Source organism: Stegostoma tigrinum, chromosome 5 (genome assembly GCF_030684315.1).
Source record: "Stegostoma tigrinum isolate sSteTig4 chromosome 5, sSteTig4.hap1, whole genome shotgun sequence".
NCBI lineage: Eukaryota > Metazoa > Chordata > Chondrichthyes > Orectolobiformes > Stegostomatidae > Stegostoma > Stegostoma tigrinum.
The window spans coordinates 53462410-53479231 of record NC_081358.1 but is presented as its reverse complement, the minus strand read 5'-3'; the positions used below and the strand labels follow the sequence as shown (position 1 = coordinate 53479231).

The 16822-nt window shown below is 42.8% G+C and overlaps 1 protein-coding gene across 1 annotated transcript in view; it reads right to left on the bottom strand.

Annotated features, from left to right (window-relative positions):
* The window catches only part of LOC125451388 (regulator of G-protein signaling 22), a 110069-nt gene that overhangs the window by 25915 nt on the left and 67332 nt on the right, over positions 1-16822 (bottom strand). The window contains exons 15-18 of the mRNA XM_048528414.2: positions 13469-13663; positions 11576-11662; positions 7831-7991; positions 6462-6624 (exon numbers count right to left, since the gene is read on the bottom strand). Of these exons, the coding sequence (XP_048384371.2) occupies positions 6462-6624; positions 7831-7991; positions 11576-11662; positions 13469-13663 (606 nt within the window). The remainder of the gene's footprint in view (positions 1-6461; positions 6625-7830; positions 7992-11575; positions 11663-13468; positions 13664-16822) is intronic.

The following is a 16822-nucleotide window of genomic DNA, read 5'->3' as shown; positions in this document are numbered from 1 at the left end:
CCCACCAATTTGGTGTCCCACTGAAAGCAATAGCAAGGAAAGTCGGGTGGCATGTAGAACATCAAAGTTTGCTACCATTTATTTTCCATCAAAACAAATCCTCTATATTTCTCTATAATCCCCTCCCAAGAATATTGAATTATGTTGGAGGTCAGTTGCATGAATTTTTGCTCCTGATGTTGAGGTTGCATGCAGGGAGGACTTAGAAAAAATGTGAGCAGACATTCTCCTACCCTTACCACGTGCTGCAATGATTTTACATGCATTGATTTTTGTGAATATAAAGTTTCTGAATTCCCAGTACATGTTATCCAGTATGTAAAGACTGTAAACTTATGAAATTACGCATCAGTCTATACTTACTAGTTGGAGATATGTCTTGTCAGGAGACCGGGGAGTATGAGGTCACCAGAGCTCAGGGTTTCTGATCTATGTTACTTTAACGTTGGTGGAAACCTCATTAAAGTGACAGAGATGTGAAAAACTAGGTACAAGGAGGTAAAATGTTAAAGGTTGTAAGTGACTTCCTAAGGAAGTCAATCATCAGATGTTGGAAGAACAGTACCTTCAGACCTGGGGAAAGGTATTAATAATTTCCCAAAAAACCTGATCTCTTCATATTACAATTTAATGGATTTGTTTTTAACTTTAAAATAAATTAGGTGCAGTCAAGTATTAGGGGCCTTTAAGCTTTGTTCCTGCATGTTCATCACTCCATTGTCATTTAGCATAGGATGGCTAAACTAGTAAATGAGTTAAAGCAATGCTGTTTAATAGTTTTAATATCACAACTGGCTTCCATATAGTATCAGAGATAATGGGAACTGCAGATGCTGGAGAATTCCAAGATAATAAAATGTGAGGCTGGATGAACACAGCAGGCCAAGCAGCATCTCAGGAGCACAAAAGCTGACGTTTCGGGCCTAGACCCTTCATCAGAGAGGGGGATGGGGAGAGGGAACTGGAATAAATAGGGAGAGAGGGGGAGGCAGACCGAAGATGGAGAGTAAAGAAGATAGGTGGAGAGAGTATAGGTGGGAGGTAGGGAGGGGATAGGTCAGTCCAGGGAAGACGGACAGGTCAAGGAGGTGGGATGAGGTTAGTAGGTAGATGGGGGTGCGGCTTGGGGTGGGAGGAAGGGATGGGTGGGAGGAAGAACCGGTTAGGGAGGCAGAGACAGGTTGGACTGGTTTTGGGATGCAGTGGGTGAGCGGGAAGAGCTGGGCTGGTTGTGTGGTGCAGTGGGGGGAGGGGGCGAACTGGGCTGGTTTAGGGGTGCAGTAGGGGAAGGGGAGATTTTCACCAGTTTCAAAATCTCCCCTTCCCCTACTGCATCCCTAAACCAGCCCAGTTCGTCCCCTCCCCCCACTGCACCACACAACCAGCCCAGCTCTTCCCCCCCACCCACTGCATCCCAAAACCAGTCCAACCTGTCTCTGCCTCCCTAACCGGTTCTTCCTCTCACCCATCCCTTCCTCCCACCCCAAGCCGCACCCCCATCTACCTACTAACCTCATCCCACCTCCTTGACCTGTCCGTCTTCCCTGGACTGACCTATCCCCTCCCTACCTCCCCACCTATACTCTCTCCACCTATCTTCTTTACTCTCCATCTTCGGTCCGCCTCCCCCTCTCTCCCTATTTATTCCAATTCCCTCTCCCCATCCCCCTCTCTGATGAAGGGTCTAGGCCCGAAACGTCAGCTTTTGTGCTCCTGAGATGCTGCTTGGCCTGCTGTGTTCATCCAGCCTCACATTTTATTATCTTGGCTTCCATATAACTCACTTTTAGAACATAGAACATAGAACAGTGCAGCAGAGTACAAACCTGTTATCCTACTAAGATCAATCGACCCTACATTATACTACCATCCTGTGCCTGTCCAAGAGTCGCTTAAAAGTCTCCAAAGTATCTGACTTAACTACTACTGCTGGCAGCACATTCCACATGCCCACCACTGTCTGTGCAAAGAACCTACCTCTGATGTCTCCCCTATACCTTCCTCCAATCACCTTAAAATTATGCCCCCCCACCCCAGTAATAATCATTTCCACCCTGGGAAAAAGTATCTGGCTATCCATTCTATCTATGCCTCTCATCATCTTGTACACCTCTATCAAGTCACCTCTCATCCTTCCTCGCTCCAATGAGAAAAGCCCCAGCTCTCTCAACCTTTCCTCATAAGATCTGCCCTCCAGTCTAGGCAGCATCCTGGTAAATTTCCTCTGCACCCTCTCTAAAGCCTCCACATCTTTCAAATAATGAGGCAACCAGAACTGAACACAATATTCCAAGTATGATCTAACCAGGGTTTTATAGAGCTGCAGCATAATCTCATGGCTCTGAAACTCAATTCCCCTGCCAATGAAAGCCAACACACCATAAGCCTTCTTTACAAACCCATCAACTTAGGTGGCAACTTTGAGAGGTCTATGGACGTGGACCCCAAGATTTCTCTGTTGTTCCATACTGCCAAGAATCCTGCCATTAACCCTGTATTCTGCATTCAAATTCAAGCTTTCAAAATGAATCACTTCATACTTTTCTGTATTGAATTCCATCTGCCACTTCTTTGCCCAGCTCTGCAACTTATCAATGTCCCGTTGCAACCTATAACAGCCCTACATGCTATCCACAACTCCACCAACCTTCATGTCATCAACAAACTTAATAACCCACCTTTCCATTTCCTCATCCAAGTCATTGATAAAGATCACAAACAGGAGAGGTCCCAGAACAGATCCCTGCAGAACACCACTAGTCACTGAGCTCCAGGCTGAATACTTTGCATCTACTACCACCCTCTGTCTTCTATAGGGCAGACAGTTTTGTATCCAGACAGCCACATTTCCCTGAATCTGATGCCTCCTTACTTTCTGAATGAGCCTACCATGTGGAACCTTATGATATGCCTTGCTGAAAATCCATATACACCACATCGACTGCTCCACCTCCATCGATGTGTTTTGTCACATCCTCAAAGAAATTAAAAAGGCTTGTGGCATGACCTGCCCCTCATGCTGACTATTTCTAATCAAATTCTGCTTTTCCAAATAATCATAACTACTATCTCTCAGAATCCTCTCCAATAATTCGCCCAGCTCAGAAGTAAGACTGACTGGTCAGTAATTTCCAAGATTATTCCTATTACCTTTCTTGAACAAGGAATGATATTTTCCACCCTCCAATCTTCTGGTACTACTCCAGTGGACATGGGGATGCAAAGATCACTGCCAAAGGCCCAGCAATATGTTCCCTTGCTTACCATATTAACCTTGTGTATATCCCATCTGGCCCAGGGGACTTATCCATCCTCACACTTCTCAAAATTTCTAGCACATCCTCGTTCCTAACATCAACCTGTTCAAACATATCAGCCTGTTTCATGCTGTATTCACAAGCCACAAGGTCCCTCTCACTGGTGAATACTGAAGCAAAGTATTCATTAAAGACCTCCCCTACCTCCTCTGACTCTGCACACAAGTTCCCTCACTGTCCCTGATTGGCCCTACCCTCACTCTGGCCATCCTCTTGTTCTGCACGCAAGTATAGAAAGCCTTGGGATTTTCCTTGATCCTACCCACCAAGGTTTTCTCATACCTGCTTCTAGTTCTCCTAAGTCCATTCTTCAGTTCCTTCCCGATTATCTTATAGACATCTAGAGCCCTGTCCGATCCTTGCTTTCTCAACCTTAAGTAAGCTTCCTTCTTCCTCTTAACTCAGTGTTCAACATACCTTGTCATCCAAGGTTCCTTCACCTGACCATCCTTTCCTTGCCTCAGCAGGACAAGCCTATCCAGTACCTGTAGCAATGTGTGGAGCTGGATGAACACAGCAGGCCAAGCAGCATCTTAGGAGCACAAAAGCTGACATTTCAGGCCTAGACCCTTCATCAGAAAAGGGGGATGGGGAGAGGATTCTGAAATAAATAGGGAGAGAGAGGGAGGCGGACCGAAGATGGATAGAGGAGAAGATAGGTGGAGAGGAGAGTATGGATGGGGAGGTAGGGAGGGGATAGGCCAGTCTGAAGAGGAAGGACAGGTCAAGGGGGCGGGGTGAGGTTAGTAGGTAGGAAATGGAGGTGCAGCTTGAGGTGGGAGGAGGGGATAGGTGAGAGGAAGAACACAGTAGGGAGGCGGGGACGAGCTGGGCTGGTTTTGGGATGAAGTGGGGGGAGGGGAGATTTTGAAGCCGGTGAAATCCACATTGATACCATTGGGTTGCAGGGTTCCCAAGTGGAATATGAGTTGTTGTTCCTGCAACCTTCGGGTGGCATCGTTATGGCACTGCAGGAGGCCTAGGATGGACATGTCATCTAAGGAATGGGAGGGGGAGTTGAAATGGTTCGCGATTGGGAGGTGCAGTTGTTTATTGCGAACCGAGTGTAGATGTTCTGCAAAGCGGTCCCCAAGCCTCTGCTTGGTTTCCCCAATGTAGAGGAAGCCACACCGGGTACAGCGGATGCAGTATACCAAATTGGTGGATGTGCAGGTGAACATCTGCTTGATGTGGAAAGTCATCTTGGGACCTGGAATGGGGGTGAGGTGTGGGGGCAGGTGTAGCACTTCCTGCAGTTGCAGGGTAATATGCTGGGTGTGGTGGCATTGGAGGGGTGTGTGGAGTGGACAAGGGAGTTGTGGAGAGAGTTGTCTCTCCAAAAGGCAGACAAGGGTGGGATTGGAAAAATGTCTTTGGTGGTGGGGTTGGATTGTAGATGGCGGAAGTGTCTGTGGATGATGCGTTGTATCTGGAGGTTGGTGGGATGGTATGTGAGGACTAGGGGGAATTCGCTTTTGGCAGTTATTGCGGGGGCGGGGTGTGAGGCATGAGGTCCGGAGGTGGGTGGGGTGGTATGTGAGGGCTTAGGGGGGTTCTCAATTGGCGGGCAACCCCCGTAGTTGTCGAGAGTACCCTCGACTGTCTCCCGCATTTCCCGCACCTCATCCCAGGCCCGAAACTTCAGCTTTTGTGCTCTTAAGATGCTGCTTGGCCTGCTGTGTTCATCCAGCTCCACACTTTGTTAACTCGGATTCTCCAGTATCTGCAGTTCCCATTATCTCTGAACACAGTACCTGTAACAACTGCTCCCTAAACAACCTCCTCATTTCTATCGTGCATTTCCATGAGAACATCTGATCCCAACTGGCACTCCGTGGTTCTTGCCAATAGCACTGTAATTCCTCCTCCCCCAATTGATTACTTTCCCATACCGTCTGTTCCTATTCCTTTCCATGACTTTAGTAAAGGTCAGGGAGTTGTGATTACTATCATGGAAATGTGTTCTAATTTCCCTGTCATTTCGTATAATTCTTCATTATAAAATTTCATTTAACCCCGTATTCATAGCCAGTTGTTGGCCTCAAACCTTAAATGTCTTCTTTTCATTTAAAGGTTGTGTCCACATGCTATGAATTTCCCCACTAGAAAAAATTGATTTTTTTCTGTATAAATCATAATAAATACTGCCTGTATTTTAGTCACTCCCTCAACCTTCAAAACACAAAGAAATAGAGTGCAAGTTTATGAAATACGTCTTCATAATTCAACTGAAGCTATAGTATAATTCTAATGAATACTTGCTAGAATCGTTCTAAGGCATTGTACTCTTCCAGCAGTATGGTGCCTAAAACAGAGTACAGTACACCTGTCTACAACTGGAGTGTAACTTCCATCTTTTATCCAACCTAACGTGAGATAAAAACTACCATTGCATTAGCCTTTCTGAATACTTTTGGACAGGTGACTAGCTTTTAGTGATTGGAATATTTGGGCACCCTTTGCTCCTCTGCATTTCCTAGTCTGTAGCAATTAGGAAAATATTCCAATTCCTCTTTATTGAATTCACAGGCCTCCTGTGAAATGCCTTGCCAGGGCACTCAGAGATTGAAGGTCAGGCCGGAGGAGGAGTGGTGAGATAACAGATTAGAGGTTGAGAGTGCAGGGGGAGTGGAACTGGATGTCAAGGAATGCATGTTAGACACCTCCAATACTGAATAGTGGAGAAGCATACGGAATTGGGTCAGTGAGCTGAGGGGAGGATTGGAGGTCTCTTGTTGTGGACCTGATTGTAGTTGGAGTTCGGAGGCCTTGTATGGTGGTATGGTGTGGGGGACCAAAGCTTTCTGAAGCACTGGATAATAGGAAGAAAGGCCCCATGTTGGAAGTCATCATGAGTGCCAGATTATGGAGGCTCAAATAACTATGTTTATCCAGCGGGGAGCAAAGGAGTGGAGCCATTTACCTCCTGAATCCACAAAATGCTCACCTGTATGAAGTGGTCAGGTTTCTCAACCCTCAGGAAAGCCGTTATTGGAGAGTGAAAAATGAAAACTTGTATATGGCAAGAAACTAGATAGGCAAACTCCACAATCATCTGCAAATCACTTTGTTTGGAACATATAAATGTTATCTTCCCAATACCTTGAATCACAGTTTGAAGCACTATAACATTTAGGCAATTACCTCTTCCTGTTGTGGTTTTGTAGCAGGGCTGCTGGGTCCAAAGAAATACTTTCGATTCATATATTTGTTGATAATCTCTTTGGATTTGATATTTTTACTTTCTTTTTCATGGCGAGATATATTTGTATAGAATTCAATGTCCATCCAGCAATTGAGATCCATGCTACAAGAAAGACAGTTTTCCATTTTTGACAATACCACGTTGTTACAAACAATTATCAAAGCAACCAAGGATTGCAGCTTTATTACTGCATCAAATTAAGGTGGGGGCATATCATGTTATAGAGTATTTACCATACAGTGACCATTAGTCTTGGAGTTAGAATCACATTGAAATACTGCAAATTCTGTTATCTGATATCCAAGCATCCAGAATTCTCATGCAACTGGTATTTTTTTTTAAAATGTACCATTTCTCGTATAGTCTCTTCAAAAACATCTATTTGAACTTGGTGCGCCAAATTCCGATACACATATAGTTCATCTACTATGCGGCAGTTTAGCCAGACACTACTATCAGTACTGTCTGCCGCAGGTTCCATTACTGTCATCACTAGTCGAGTATGTGATCCCCAACTCCTCACCCCTCAACATCTGCTGCTGCTCAAGATACAAGTGCTAGTTCTGCTGGTGACCCTGATGAAAAATTGTCAGAATTTCCAGAACACAACAAGTAAATTGCACTGTCCTTTTGATATTTAATTTTAAGACTTTTTCTATTCAAATACTGAATTGTTGGGTGTCCATAGGAATATCTTTCATGCAACCATCAGATCCATGTAAACGGCACTGCCACCCATCTATCCAACCGCCTGCCCCCACATATGCTGGATAACAAAATAACATTTTTGTGAATTTCAATTGGAATAGTTATAGATGTTATAAATAGTTATAAATGTTATAGAAAAATCCTAAACAAACAGAAGAATACTTGGTTTTCTAAATAATGCAAAACCACAAACCATATTAAAACATGCCACCCTGCTTCAGAAAAGACTTAGATGCTGCCATAAACATTAAAATGAGAAATACCACAAACAGCTCTTCCTCCTTGACCAAGCCATTATGATTTGCCTTTAAAGGAAAGAGACGTAATTTTTCAACTGATGTCTGTTGGCATGTATCTCAGTGGTTCAAAAGTGCATGACTGATCAGAACATGCAACAGTTGAGTAGAAGAGGTAATGTAAGAAATGGTCTGATGGCAATAAGACATGTTAGTGTTCACAAATATGCTAAAATGATTATTCTATGTACAAACACTCACCACAATCAGTATGGCTAACAAAGGCCTTGCCATGCCTGCAAGAGTAAGTTTACATTGAGCAGCTTCCCCATTTTGTGTTACATAAAGATTCTTAGAAACTTACTCTGCTAAATTTTCTTTAAGGAAGGTCTGGAATTGGTCAAGTTCTAAGCGATTGTGAAGAAGCGTTTGAAATGTATAATGACGGAATTGCTCTGGAACAAATTTCCATGCACTCCTGGGATCCTCCACAATTTCTTCTTGTATGGATGCTTTGGAAGGAAACTGCAAAGAAGATTGATAACACTGTTATATTAACAGATCTAGCTTCATTAACTGGCTGAATTTCTTAAAAATGCCACCTCTATGTGGCACTAAGGCAAGAAAGAAAACTAACATCAATCTCAAGTGACAGGAAACAACTGCCTGTTTAAAGAATGCACTGCAGGATGTAAAATGATATCGCTTGCACAACAGAATAAAATGAATTTATTTTGTTCTCTCATAGCACTTCTCTTCCCCATTCTCCCTGTGGCTTCTCAACTTTCCTTCAACTTTCCCATCTTTCCCAAGCAAAAATCAGGCTGACTCTCAGTGCAGACCTCCCCACATCCTGCTCCCTCTGTAGGCCTCTGCACATCTTGCTCCTAATGCAGGTCTCCCCAAACCCTATTCCTTGGGCAGGCCACCCACACTATAGTCCCAAAACGGGTCTCCCCACACCCTGCTCCTAGTGCTGGATCCCAACTCACCAACCCAGTGCAGCCTCCTATCCCCACCTACTCCTATCTCTGCAGCTGGGGCTCCAGCCTGGTAACTCGTTCCGTGCAAGTATTCATGGATGCAGCAGAACCCGTAAGGTCATAGTTAAGAAGCTTATGCAGGGAATACCTTGTGAATTGTTCAATTATTAGAATAGGTGCCTTCAACTTTATTGCATGTCTTCAACACAATGGATACTCAGTTAACCAAGCCCAAATACATGGGATCCTGACCTTCCATTAATTGCCTGAAACAGTCCTGTGACGTGCTGATTAGTCACAGTTGGAGTAAGAGTAGTGAAAGCCATCTCTCAGGGTTATGCTTTCATACAAACTGTCAGAGAAAACAGAGTTTACATTTCCCAATACCTGTTCTGCATCACTGTCGTGGTGACTTAAAATCATAGAGGTTTACAGCAAGGAAACAGGGCCTTCAGCCTGATTTGTCCGAGTGTTCACAGACTAGTCCCATTAGCCTTCATTTGATCCATATCCCTCCATACCTATCCCATCCATGTATTTGTCCGAATGTTTCTTAAATGATGAAATTGTACTTGCCTTCACTACTACCCTCTGACAGCCTATTCCAGACACTCATTACTCTCTGTGTGAAAAATTGCTCCTCTGGACCCTTCTGTATCTCTCCCCTCTCACCCTAATTCTATGCCCTCTAGTTTTAGATTTCCCTACATGTGGGGCTAAGCTGTTGGCTAGTTACCTTATCCATGCCTGTCATGATTTTATAGACCTCAATCAGATCACCCTTCAGTCTCCTATGCTCCAGGGGAAAAATGTCCCAGACTATCCAGCCTTTCCTTCTAACTCAAACTTTCCAGATCAGCTGGCATCCTAGTAAATCTTTTCTGCAATTTTTCTAGTTCAATAATATCCTTTCCGTAGTAGGGCAACCAGCTTTCTACACAGTAGTCCAACTGTGGCCTTACCAAATCCTGTACAACTGCAACAAGATGTTTCAACTCCTATACCCCGTCTCAGACTGATGAAAGCTAGCTTGCTGAAAGCATTCTTCACCACCCTGTTTACCTGTGGTTCCACTTTCAAGGAGCTATGAACCCATTTCCCTATATTCCCCAGGGCCTTACCACTGATATACCCTGCTTTGACCTACCAAAATGCAACACCTCGCATTTATCTAAATGAAACTCTACCTGCCATTCCTTAGCCCAATGGCCCAGTTGATCAAAATCTCACTGTATTCCCTGATAACCTTCTTCACTGTCCGTTATGCCACCAATCCTGGTGTCATCTGCAAACTTACTGACCGTATCTCCAAAATTCTCAACCTAATCATTCATATAAATGAAAAATAACAGTGGACCAGCACCAATCCCTGTGGCATACCACTGGTCACAGGCCTCCAGTTTAAAAAACAACCCTCTACCACCACTCTGTTTCTACTACCTTTAAGCCAATTTTGTATTCAACTGGCTAACTCTCCCTGGATCCCAGGCAGTACCATATAGACAATATCTACCACACTGGCCTCATCTACTTTCTTGGTCACCCCTTCAGAAAACTCAAATCAAATTCATGAGACATGAATTCCCATGCCCAAAGCCGTACTGACTATCCCAAACGAGACGTTGCCTTTCCAAATGCCTGTAAAGCCTGTGACTCAGAATCCTTTCTAACAACTTTTCCACCACAGAGATTAGGCTCACCAGTCTGTAGTTCCCAGGCATTTCCCTACAACATTTCTTAAATAATGACGTAAAATTAGCCACCCTCTAATCTTTGCACACTTTACCTGTGGCTGCCAATGAAACAAATATCTCTGCTAGACTCCCCGCAATTTCCTCCATAGCCTCCCACAAAGTTCTGGGATACATTTCATCAAATCCCAGAGATTTATCTATCTTAATGCTTATTAAGCTTTCCAGCACCTCACCTTGTGTAATATGGATCCTCTTCAAGATATCATTGTTTAGTTTCCCAAGTTTCCTAATATCCATACCTTCTTCAACAGTAAATACAAGCGTGAAATATTCATTTAGGATCCCATCCATCTCTTTTGGCTCCATGCATTGATGACATTGTTGGTCTTTAATTGCCCCTATTCTCCCTCTAGTTAGTCTTTTGTCCTTCACTGTTACCAAGAAAATAACCGAGCAGATCATCTTCAAGTGGTATGGGCCTACCTACATCAAAATAAGCTTTCAAATACGATACATTTAATTATTCAAACTTGTTTTTCTCAACATGTAAGTTACAACCATGAAGTGGAAGCTGAATCCTGACTGTTGCATATTGAACACATACACCTTCACTCACAAAATTGACATTTGAGGCCTTTGAAATTACTGTTTATCACATATAGTGAAATGCTGACCTGAGTACCAGTAAGGCATTATTCTTGGGGAATGGGGAGAGAGAGAGAGAGAAATGTATTAATATTAATTATAAGCCAGTAATAGGTAGATGTTTCTATCTCCGAGGATGGCAAAAGTCCTGCAATGTAGAGAAATATATAAATTGTAGACTTCTTTGTATAATACAGGATGCTAAACAAATATTTGGAATGTTGGTTCAGGCTGGGTTTAAATTCAGAGTGGTCATTACCAAAAAACATTCCAGCATCATATACAAAAACAAATCAATTTGTCACCGAGGGTTAGTAAATTGAAAACTGGAAAGTGCCTGCTGTCTCGGTTTTGTGTCAATATTATTTCCTTGAAATTTATTTTTTTAAAAACTTAAAGGAATAGCTAGATAATGTTTCCCATAGCTGGGGACTCTAGAACCAAGAATGGGGTCAGGGGAGAGAGTGTGTCATGCTACTTGAAAATAGACACTTAGATCTGAGATGAGGAGAATTTCTTTACCTGGAGGATTATGAACCTTTGGAATTGTCTACCACAGAGGGCTGAGAAGGCTCAATCTTTGAATTTGTTTGAGGTAGAGGTTGATAAATTGCGGATTACCGGGGCATACAATGTTAAGGAGATGGACTGAGTAAAAGTCATTCAAGTGTTCGGTCAGCCACAATCATATTGAGTGGCGGATCAGGTCTGATAGGCTGAGTGGCCTTCTTACTTTCTTATGTTCTTAACAAATAAACCTATTTTTAAGATCCAAATAAATAATTACTTCATGGGGCAGAAACTTCCTCTGCAATTCCTGAAGCTTCTTGTAGTATATTGAATCCAAATACTGGGTCTTGGTTACCAACTTCACCTAGAAATAAAAGATCTTGGTTGAGTAGCAAGGAATGACACTAAGATACAAAGTTCTGTCATATGAGACTTGAAATGTTAACTCTGTGTCTCTCTCAACACATGCTAACAGTCTGCTGAGTTTCTCCAGCACTTCTTGTGTTTGGTTAAGATTTACAGCTTTTCTTAAAATGTAACAGCTGTGCCACAGGTTAAATGGACAATTTACGCAGACTAGACACAGAACAGAGGTATGCACCAAGATCATTTGAAAAATTTGTGCATGTTTTCTGATCAGTAGCTGTGTAATTTGTTTTGTGCATTATTTTCAGCAGGTTGCCCAGTAATCTTTCCACCCTTTCTCCTCAGAGGACATTTTGTTATTTGCAAAAAAATCTATAAATACAATACATACAAAAGGTTGTCTTTCAATGAGGAAAAAGAAACAGAAATGATACATTAGAATTTTACATCCCACAGAGCTACTGTACAAATAATAAGGGTGATTTTATATGATACAGGAGGAAAATATTTACAAAGTATTTATTTTGAGGCAATGAAGGGGCCTGACAACTGATCGCTGTTATACTTTGGCAGGAAGACTTTTGTCTTTCCTCACTGTGCCTGGGCAGTAACAGGCCCCACCTCTAGTGTGTCCCACAGCATAATCCTGGACTTTGCTGCGGATTGACACATTCCACTCAGTTGAAGCCAACTCTTTATACTGGAAGACCAAAATGTTTTGGACAGACCAAAGAGCATTTTTCACCAGGTTGCTGGTCCTTTAGGTGCAGTTGATCTTTGACTCAGTGTTAACCCACGGAACAGACACTTGAGCATAGAGTCCCGCATTACAGGACTGGTCGGGATGAGCCTCAACAAAAATTACTGCATCTCTCTCTAGATCTGATTTTCCAGAGGACATAAATTGTGACTCTTTAAATAGGCCATTACTCATGAGTCTCTGAACGTTATGCATTAACTGCTAATTTCAGTCATGTTGGCAGTTGGAGTGCAGCTGATTCATCACAAGGAGAATTCTGAGTACCTGCACACTCACGCTGTTGCTGCTGGTTGACTACAGAACAAATCTCTGTCCATTTTGTCTTTCACAAAATTGTTTAAAATATGGAGAAAAAAGAACAAATATTAAATATAGGGGGTTAAAACGTATGCATCTATGTATCTAATATAATACTGAGCAAAAAAATGAAATGGACCATTTGGAAAAACTTATTCAAGAAAGCAGTTGGATGTACTGAGATAACATGGTGTGAAGCTGGATGAACGCAGCCGGCCAAGCGATATCAGAGAAGCAGGAAAGTTTGACGTTTCGGGTCGAGACCATTTTCAGAAAAAGAAAATTGGTTAAGACCAATGCTAATTTGGTAATGGAGAAAAGACACGCTCACTTGTGTGTAAGAGCACTTCTCAATATTAAAAAAATGGGTAGTGTTGCGGTAGTGTTCCTTAATCTGAGCCAGGAGACCCACATTCAAGTCCTGCTTCAGAGGTGTGTAATAACATCTCTGAACAAGTTGGTTAGTAAATATCGAGAGCTGGGTTCTTGGTTAAAAGACAAACAAAAGCTGTGAGTGATTTGGTGACAGAGGGAGAAAATAGTTCTGTTCTGTGTAAGAGCACTTCTTGTCCAGATAAAAAAAAAGTTGGGTTCTTGCATTGTCTGAAGGAGGGTCTCGACCCGTAACATCCAACTTTCACGCTCCACTCTTGCTGCTTGGCCTGCCGTGTTCATTCAGCTTCACACTGTTATCTCAGTTTCTCCAGCATCGGCAGTTCCTACTATCAGTTGGATGTATTGACTTACTTTATTGTAGCTTGACATTTCCGCTTCAATCATTTGGTTCCAAGGTACCAGTAGCAAGATAAGTGTGTGCTCCTCTAATTGATCAAAGAGGTCTTCAAATGGTGGCTCTAGTTTGGCATAGATCTCTTTCTTGTTCTCTGCGTCCATTTGGACATCTGCTGGGGCCCCTTCAATAACGTATGTAGCAAAAATGAACTGAAACAAGTGGACAAATCATGAAAATATCAGTTTGCTGATGGATATTCTGTTATTCTAATTTGGTTGCATCCAGGCATTATTGAAGATTACAACAGTCTTAATTGTCAACAAACAATTGTTTTCAAGTTCTCATTGTAAATATTAACTATGTACAGGACAAAATTTCACCTCTATCACAAGACTGCAAGAGAGAACAGGTTCCCAGTAACCATGTTACACCATTCCCCAACAATGTTGTAGACTATCTTATTTACATATTCACTTTAACCTTTTACAGCACAGAAACTCAATACCCAACTACTGGATATTCGTGGTTCTTTGTAATGGTACAAACAACTTGCATTTTCATCATAAATGATATTCTCAGTTTCTCTGTCTCTGTCACATCTGCTCTGATGATGCCAATTTTGACAAGGCACCTCTGAAATGTCCTCTTCTTCCTCAATTGAGGATTACCCAGCACCATAGTTGACAGGGCCCTCAGCTGGGTCTGACCTATCTCCTGCACTTCAGCCTCCTGCTTCTTCCCTCTCACAAAAGCAATAGGGTCCCCCTTGTCTTCACCCAGCATCCCACTAGCATCCACATCCAGAGGATCATTAGCCACCTTCAGCAGGATGCCACCATCAGACACATAATTGCCCTCACCTCCATTGTTTTGTTCACAAAAAAATACCCTGAGCTTCCAGCTGCCTGCCACTTCGAGGCATCATCTCGTTCCCTGGCCAACATCTCTGTCTCAGACTTGCTGCAATGCTCCAGTGAAGCTCAGCACAAGCTGAAAGAACAGCATCTTATTTTCCACTTGGGAACTCTACAGCCTTCTAGTCTCAATATTGAGTTCAACAATTTTAGGGCTTCAAGTACCTTAACCCGTGTCCTTACTCCAACTCCCACACACCAGGTCTTGATATCACATGATCTGCTATTACACACCAACCCATTGTTAGCCACTAATAGTCCCCATTAGTAGCATTCATTATTCTAGACTGACCATTATCTACTCCTTTGTCTATCCAACTGTTCCTCTCTCTCTTTGGGCTCTATCTCCACCTATCATTTACTCCTTATCCCTTCCCTACCCTACCTTATGCATTAAAAAAAATTCTTAGCTACCATCAGTTCTGAAGGCTGGTCACTGGGCCTAAAATGTTAACTCTGATTTCTCTCCACAGATACTGCCTGACCACCTGAGATTTTCCAGTAATCACTGTTTTTGTTTTTGTGTGCAATAACATCTCTGAACAGGCTGATTAGAAAAATAGAAAATAAAATACCAGCTGGATTCTTCTAGGCATCATTGGAGAGGAAGCTCGTACAATCCACCAATGATGCCCAGGCCTTTAGACAGAAGTGGGCACTGGGCGTGAGGATACAGTGCTTTGTTTCTTTCTCCAACTCCATTTTGACTTAGTCCCTACCTCCTTTTGAAGGTTTGCATTGCCCAAAATGAACTATGTGCTTAAATATCTAATTGGCTACATGAGTGATTTGCTGGTGATAATTAAGGAAGGGAAAAATAAAGTCATGGTGATTTGCTGGCAGGAAAGTTATTCAGTTGTGTGTAAAAGCACTTCTGGATATAAGTAAAAACAAAAGAGCTGTATTCTTCCCCTTCAACTCTATTTTGATTTAGCTACCTACCTCTCTCTCACCTTTGATTGTTCTAATTCTAATTCACGAAGGCTAATTCCAATTCTAATTCTAATTCTTTCTTGCCCTTAACAGGCTTTGCACATAAATTATTTGATTGGAAACACTGGAGATTTACTGTTGGTCATTAATACCAATGCTAATCTGATGATGAATAAAAGAAACACTCACTTGTGTGTAAGAGCTCTTGTCAATATTTAAAAAATGGGTTGTGTTGCGGTAGTGTTCCTTAATCTGAGCCAAGAGACCCACATTCAAGTCCTGCTTCAGAGGTGTGTAATAACATCTCTGAACAGGTTGGTTAGTAAATATCTGGGAGCTGGGTTCTTGGTTAAAAAATGAAGAAATGCTGTGAGTGATTTGTTGACAGAGGGGGAAAATAGTTCTGTTCTGTGTAAGAGCACTTCTCGTCCAGATATAAAAAAAAGCTGTGTTCTTGCATTTTCTTTAACAGGCTTTGCACATAAATTAATTAATTGGAAAACATGGTGATTTACTTGTGGTAGATGTGGATCACTCCTTCTTCAACAATAATGATTTTAGGGATGGGTGTGTGGTGAGTTGCCAGTGTAGCCCTGGCTCTGTGGTATGGTCTCCTAGCTCCAGAAAGGACTCCTCCAAAGACAGCACGGAGGCTGGAGAGGGCTCGCTGGCCAGGAGTGATGGCAGGGTGAAGAAGAGCAGTGGTCAAAGACAACTAGTCTGCTGACACAGCCAGGAAGGGGAAGCTCCAGCCTCTCTAGCCCTCACATCCTTGACACGAGGGGAGGCCATGGTGCGTATGCAGGCAAACCCTGACATGGTTCTATCAGTGCACTTCCTGTGACCTTTTGCCGCCAGCTAACTTCATTGGCCATGTCTGTGCATGTGCGGGGGCCATTTTTGTGTTATGGACAATCGCTTCAATTCCTAAATAATAGACAAGCATATTGATAATCATAATATCAATGTAGAGACTGCATGTACAGTGTGGTTTGGAGATTCAGGGAGTGACACTCCCTCTAAGCTGCATGGGGCATGATTGTGGAATTGAGAATACGTTGTGCAGTACCCTACCAGTCCACACATCAGCACTGGCCCCTTTAAGATGTGCCCTTACTTAACATTTGGTAATCTCAAAGGTACGGTTCAGTAGCACAAATGAGAATTTGGGAAGGGTACCTGATTGTGGGCAGAGGTTCTTTGTGTGATGTGAAACAGGTTAGTTTGAAAGGCCAGGTTGAAGCATTCCCGGCATAAAGCAAAGGTGAAAAAAGCATTTCTCTTTTCCATCCTGATTTATTGTCTCCCTTGTAGCTGGGTAGCCAGCCAGCATTCAAGAAGAAAGCAAAGTAAAATATGAAGCATCAGAGATAATAGGAACTGCAGATGCTGGAGAATCCAAGATAACAAAGTGTGGGGCTGGATGAACACAGCAGGCCAAGCAGCATCTTAGGAGCACAAAAGCTGACGTTTTGGGCCTAGACCCTTCATCAGAAAAGGGGGATGGGGAGAGGATTCTGA